This window comes from Babylonia areolata, chromosome 18 (assembly GCF_041734735.1).
Source record: "Babylonia areolata isolate BAREFJ2019XMU chromosome 18, ASM4173473v1, whole genome shotgun sequence".
Lineage (NCBI taxonomy): Eukaryota > Metazoa > Mollusca > Gastropoda > Neogastropoda > Buccinidae > Babylonia > Babylonia areolata.
The window spans coordinates 15,446,039-15,452,038 of NC_134893.1; the positions used below are offsets into that span (position 1 = coordinate 15,446,039).

The 6,000-nt window shown below is 44.3% G+C and overlaps 1 protein-coding gene across 1 annotated transcript in view; it reads right to left on the reverse strand.

Annotated features, from left to right (window-relative positions):
* LOC143292504 (uncharacterized) overlaps positions 1–2,001 on the reverse strand; it is a 33,805-nt gene extending 31,804 nt beyond the window's left edge. Inside the window, exon 1 of the mRNA XM_076602850.1 lies at positions 1,520–2,001. Within this exon, the coding sequence (XP_076458965.1) occupies positions 1,520–1,989 (470 nt within the window). The 5' untranslated portion in view covers positions 1,990–2,001. The remainder of the gene's footprint in view (positions 1–1,519) is intronic.
* Between the last annotated feature and the right edge of the window lie 3,999 nt (positions 2,002–6,000).

A 6,000-nucleotide genomic window follows, 5' to 3' on the forward strand; every position in this document is an offset into this window, starting at 1 on the left:
AAAGAAAAAGAAAAAAAGAGGAAGAGGATGGAGGACGAGATTTGGAGGGAAGGAAAAAAAGAGGAGCGAGCGAGAGAGACATACAGAGAGAGAGAGAGAGAGAGAGAGAGAGAGAGAGAGACAGAGATACAGAGAGAGAGAGAGACATACAGAGAGAGAGAGAGAGAGAGAGACATACAGAGAGAGAGAGAGACATACAGAGAGAGAGAGAGAGAGAGACATACAGAGAGAGAGAGAGACATACAGAGAGAGAGAGAGAGAGAGACATACAGAGAGAGAGAGAGACATACAGAGAGAGAGAGAGAGACATACAGAGAGAGAGAGACATACAGAGAGAGAGAGACATACAGAGAGAGAGAGAGACATACAGAGAGAGAGAGAGACATACAGAGAGAGAGAGAGAGACATACAGAGAGAGAGAGACATACAGAGAGAGAGAGAGAGACATACAGAGAGAGAGAGACATACAGAGAGAGAGAGAGAGAGAGAGAGACATACAGAGAGAGAGAGAGAGCGAGAGAGAGAGTGGAGGGTGAGACTGGCAGGGAAGGAAAAGAAAAGGAGCAAGCGAGAGAGACATACAGAATCAGACAGCGATTCAAACAATCTTTAATTAAATGTTTAAAAAAAAACAACCAACAAAATAACCCCAACAAGTGATAGGAGAGAGAGAGAAGATAATCATGCAGGCAGCTCTGTATCCAGGACTACGTCACCGACAAGCTCGGGAGCGGGAGATGGCCTTGTCGGTGTGTGTTTGAAACCCTTTTCCAGCTGAGCTTGCTTTGAACAACGACGCCCCCCCCCCCCCCCCTTCCCCAAACAACCGAACCGAACTGCTTACATGGATGTAATCATAAACACCAGAAAGAATCTGTGCTCGGCTCTCGAAATCCGCGGATATGAACACAGGTACAACAAACAATACATAAAAAGCAAACGTACGTTGCGGGAAAACAATGTAATTGAGCCGGAATGATTCATATATTTATGTGAACTTGTTAGTTCACCATTTCACTTCTGCCGACGGGCGATATCAACGAGGTGTCTAGTATACTATAGATAAGATTCAAAGTCTCTGCTGCTGAACGTCGGGTGGAGGAGAAGCGGGGGCTAGACGGGGGAGGTCACTGGGTCCATGCATGAAATTCAGGGGAGGGGGGCACTTTGTGTCTACTGGGCCACCGGCCGATCCACTTATCAGCACTTGTCAGGGTGTGCTGCGGTAAACACTAACAGTGCTGCGGATACTGTGCCATCTCACACACACACACACACACACACACACGTACGGTGCGAGAGAGAAAGAGAGTGATAAACTGATACAAGAGAGAGAGAAATGTCACTCTGTTTAAAAGTGTACCCACCGCTAATGATGGAATAGGGTGTTGAGGAGAAAAGACCTTTCCAATATCGAAAAGCAAGTGAGGGTCACTGACCAACAGACAGACAAGCAGACGGAGGGACAGACAGGAAGACAGAGGGAGGGAGGGAGTGATCCGGACACTGACTGACTCACCTCCACAGCTTGCCCAGGGTCTTGCTGAGCTCGGCGTTGTGCAGCTGGGGGTACTGGTCAGCCAGCTTACGTCGGGCGGCCTGGGCCCACACCATGAAGGCGTTCATGGGCCGCTTGATGTGCGCCTTGCGCTTCTCCCCGTTCTGGCTGCGCGGCGTGGCGATCAGCGACCAGTCGTAGCCCTCCAGCACGTGCGACACGGCCTCCTGGATCTGCAGGTTGGGGGGGTCATCGTCCATCATCTCCTCCTCCTCCCCATCCTCCTCGCCTGGGAACCCCCCGCGAGGGAGGGACAGGAGCCCGCCGGTGGAGGCGCCCAGGGCCTTCGGGGTGACTGCGGACACAAGGCAGGAGAGCGACGGGGGAGGCTGGCGGGGCGGGCAGTGCGGGGCAGGGGCGTCCAGGTTGGTAAGGGTGGTCGGGGAGGGCGAGTCGGAGAAGGGGGACTGCGAGCTCTCTCTGTCGCTCATGGTGACGGGTTGTTCAGTCAGTGACGGTCTCTCTCACACAGTCTGAAGGCTGGTTCAGTCTATCACTGACTAAGTAAAGGTTGGTTCAGTCTTTCACACAGTCGGTTCGGTCCGGCAGTCTCTCACAGTCTGAAGGTTGCTTCTGTCTCTCACCGACACAGTCTGAAGGTTGCTTCTGTCTCTCACCGACACAGTCTGAAGGTTGCTTCTGTCTCTCACCGACACAGTCTGAAGGTTGCTTCTGTCTCTCACACAGTCTCAGTGTCGACGACGAGACTGATGCAGATGCACCCAGTGACTGCAATCAGCAGTCCGCACGGAACAGTGTCAGTTTTCACTGCGGCTTTATTCTGGCTCAACTTCTGAAAGAAAAATCAGCGGTAGAACTGCGAACAATAATGAAAAATATCTCCAATAGTCAGGAAAACTAGAACACCCTAGATAACACAACGACGGTCATAGTATCTCACTGATCCCAGTCGGCAGACAGTCGAAAACGTGACCGTTTTCCCCCTCAAGGAAAAAAACGTGCACTAAGAATATGTGAGCAAGACAGTGCGCTGTTCGACCACAGACTGAATGCCTTTCCCTGCGCTGTCACACTCCACAAGGCTTTGCAAGGGAGGGATCAGATGATTCAAGCTCCTAACTCCCTGGGAGCAACTGTTGAAGTGTCTGGCAACTGACGACAACTGACGGTACGCTAGCAGACGACAGGCTAATGAATGGCTGAAGCAACCACTGACAACATTCACACCACGCGACCACTAGCTCCGCCTTGCGGGGGAGAGAGCGAACCAATCACATCGCGTGTCACAACTCCAAGGAGGGAAGGGAAGGAGGCAGACGGATTTGTTCGGTTTCGCAGCACGGGAAGATCGTTGTGTTGGAAAAGGCAAACATGACTGAACGTTTCAGTGCCGCGCAAGACTTGCCGGCTGCGTGCACCAGTGCATGTCACACTCACAGGTTGTGACAGTCTGTAAATATGGCTGGCATTTCATGAGAAACGCTAAACCCCACACAGAAGATCATTGTTTTGTTGTGTTCATTCCGCGACATGCTTAGCAAGCAACCCTGTGAGCCGGATTTATTGCTGCTGAAGAATTCCATCTCGTTGGGCAGTGAGGAGGCAACGAGCGCTGTTTCCTCTGGCTGTATATTATGATCTGGCTTCTTGGCTATCCACTATTTCTGTTTATGTTTAAAATTAGTCTTAACGTTGTGGCATGGTGCAATAAGCCTGCGTGTACAATATTATATCTATTCAATTAATGAAGAGGAACTATGCAGTGTTGCTGTCACAAGTTGAGTGATGAAAGCAAAAGGATACTCTTCTCTCACCATCTCTCGGCTCTCTCTCTCTCTCGTTCATAAACATACGCAATTATACACACGCGTGGCCACGCGCGCGCATGTAAACAGTTGTGTATCATGCACAGAGAATAGGATGCGGAGCAGACTGACCATAATCAATGTAACGCCAGATTTGATAAACTGACTGAAACATTAGATAAAGTATTGATATCATTATAATGATCATAATAATGATAATGAGAAGAAGAATAAGAGTAATATTAATGATAGTATATTTCATTAATGATCAGTAATATCAATAATAATGATAATGAGAAGAAGAATAAGAGTAATATTAATGATAGTATATTTCATTAATGATCAGACAACAACAAACTGCTCTATGTCAAATTCTCATGTCTGTTTTCCAAAGTATGATCTTACCGTATAAATCGACCAGCATTGTTGTTACAGTCGATCGTGTTTGTCAAAGCACAATACTTTATTACCGCAGTCATATCCCGATGTATGTTTTTTTATTTTATTTTTTTTTTTTTATTTTATTTTTGTGAAGACAGCCTCATTTGTAGAGTCATACATAAATACAATACAGAAAAGATGGCATACACTGATAAAGTTGTAAAGTTATGTTCAAGCACAATTCAACAATGAAGTACACTCATAAACTCATCAGCATTAGGTGGCATCTGCCCCCCTACCACCACTCCATCCCATTCCCTTTTCCCACCTCCCCCCCCCTTTTTTTTTTCAAACAGTGGTATTAAAAGTCTGTGGATCAGGCTGCACACTCTTACACTTACTTTGAATTTGAAACTGTCAAATTATTGTCATGTTCTTTTTTTTCTCTTTTTTTTTCAGAAAAAACATATTATTACTGTGCATTTATTGCACAAATCTAAATGTACGCGATTTTGTTACCTGTTGTTGTTTACTCTGTTTTTTGTTTGTTTGATTTTTTTTAAAAAATTATTTTCTTCTGTTGTGTGTTTTTCTGTCAACACAACACTGATTAACCCAGCAATAAATACTGGTTGGCTCAGACCTCTTTGTTACAATACCAGTCACATGAACAGCTACAGCATCATTTTGATCAGCTGGCCTGTCTGTTGTCGGCCAAAATTAAAATAATGAACGGTGAAATGATGGTAACAACCAAGGTGGTTCAGATCAAATCAAATCTAATCATGTCGTTCCAAACCCAGACGAACGCAAAAGGGACATTTTTTATTTTTCAGTAGTTGTTTTCAGGACCCGTCAGTTGAAGAGAGTCCGTTATTTGGTCTCTTGATGCCTGCGACAGTGTATGTTCCTGTTCTCGTGTAAGTTGTTGAGGGGATGGGGGGAAGAGTGGGACTCATTTTTTCCGGGTGTTGTTGCTGGGTTTTGCATTGTTTGGGCGGTGTGATGTTCGCGATTCAGTGGTTTTTTGGATGTTTTACTTTTGCTTTGAGGTAGTTTACTGTAGGCATTGAGTTTAGTGTGCAGTTTTGATGCAATGTCTTGTCATAATTCGGCATATTTGCTTCCTTCGTTGGACCAGCCTGCATGTTTTAATGGATGGTATAATTATATAATCGTTGAAACTGTTGTAATTGAAACTATTGTAATTGAAAACGCTTGGAGCAAAATCATTTTGATTAGGCGCTACATAATAAACTTATCATTATCAATAATTTTTATCACTATCATTACTGTCGTGAAAAGGTTCGTCAGAACAACATTAAAAAGACCAATTCGCCCAAGGTTTCTGTTGTTTTCACCTTTATTATGAATGATAACAATCATAAGATCAGCAATGGTGTTACTATTTATGACTATCATAGCATAGATGTGTCAGAGATATATGATTATGTTGAGCTCTGTTGTTGTTTTTTTGCACACAGCTTCAACAACTGTCGCGCGAATACTATACCTTTCGTCTTTCTGTTGTTGTTGTTGTTTGTTGTTGTTCTGTTGTTGGGAAACAGAGAAATGGCTAAATGACTGCAGATTTTTTTGTTTTGTTTGTTTCTGATCTTTTTTTTTTCTTTTTCTTTTTTTTTTCTGCCCCGACAGTTCCAGTGCTATCGCTCCACAGACATGTTTAAGATGTAGATATATCTCAGTGCATTACTCACACGCCGCTCATTCCGAGTCCCCCCTACACACACACACACACACACACACACACACACACACACACACACACACACACACACACACACACACACACACACACACACACACACACACACACACACACACACACACAGAGGTTTGTCTGTCGCAGTCCCAGCGTTTGCAGTCGACAGGAACTTTCTGAATAATTTGAAAACTGACTTGTGGTCAATGGAGGAGTGTTGGATCCTTTTGGGAGAGGTAATCAGTGTACAGATATCTGTTATCCGTACTTTATCTACTGATTGACGGATTAATTGATATGGATACATATATTGTGCCTGTCCTTGATATGGATACTTATACAGTGTCCTTCCTCGGTCAGAGACCAAGCTCTAAGACCACACACACACACACACACACACACACACACACTGACACCATTATGTTAATGATATTTTTTGCAATTTTGTGCATTCTAATTAACAAGTAAAGATTTATATATATATATATTTTTTTTTAAATGAAACATGCATTTATTTATCATTCAGTCTTCTATTCATTCATCTATGTGTTTACAGTCTGTACATTTATTTC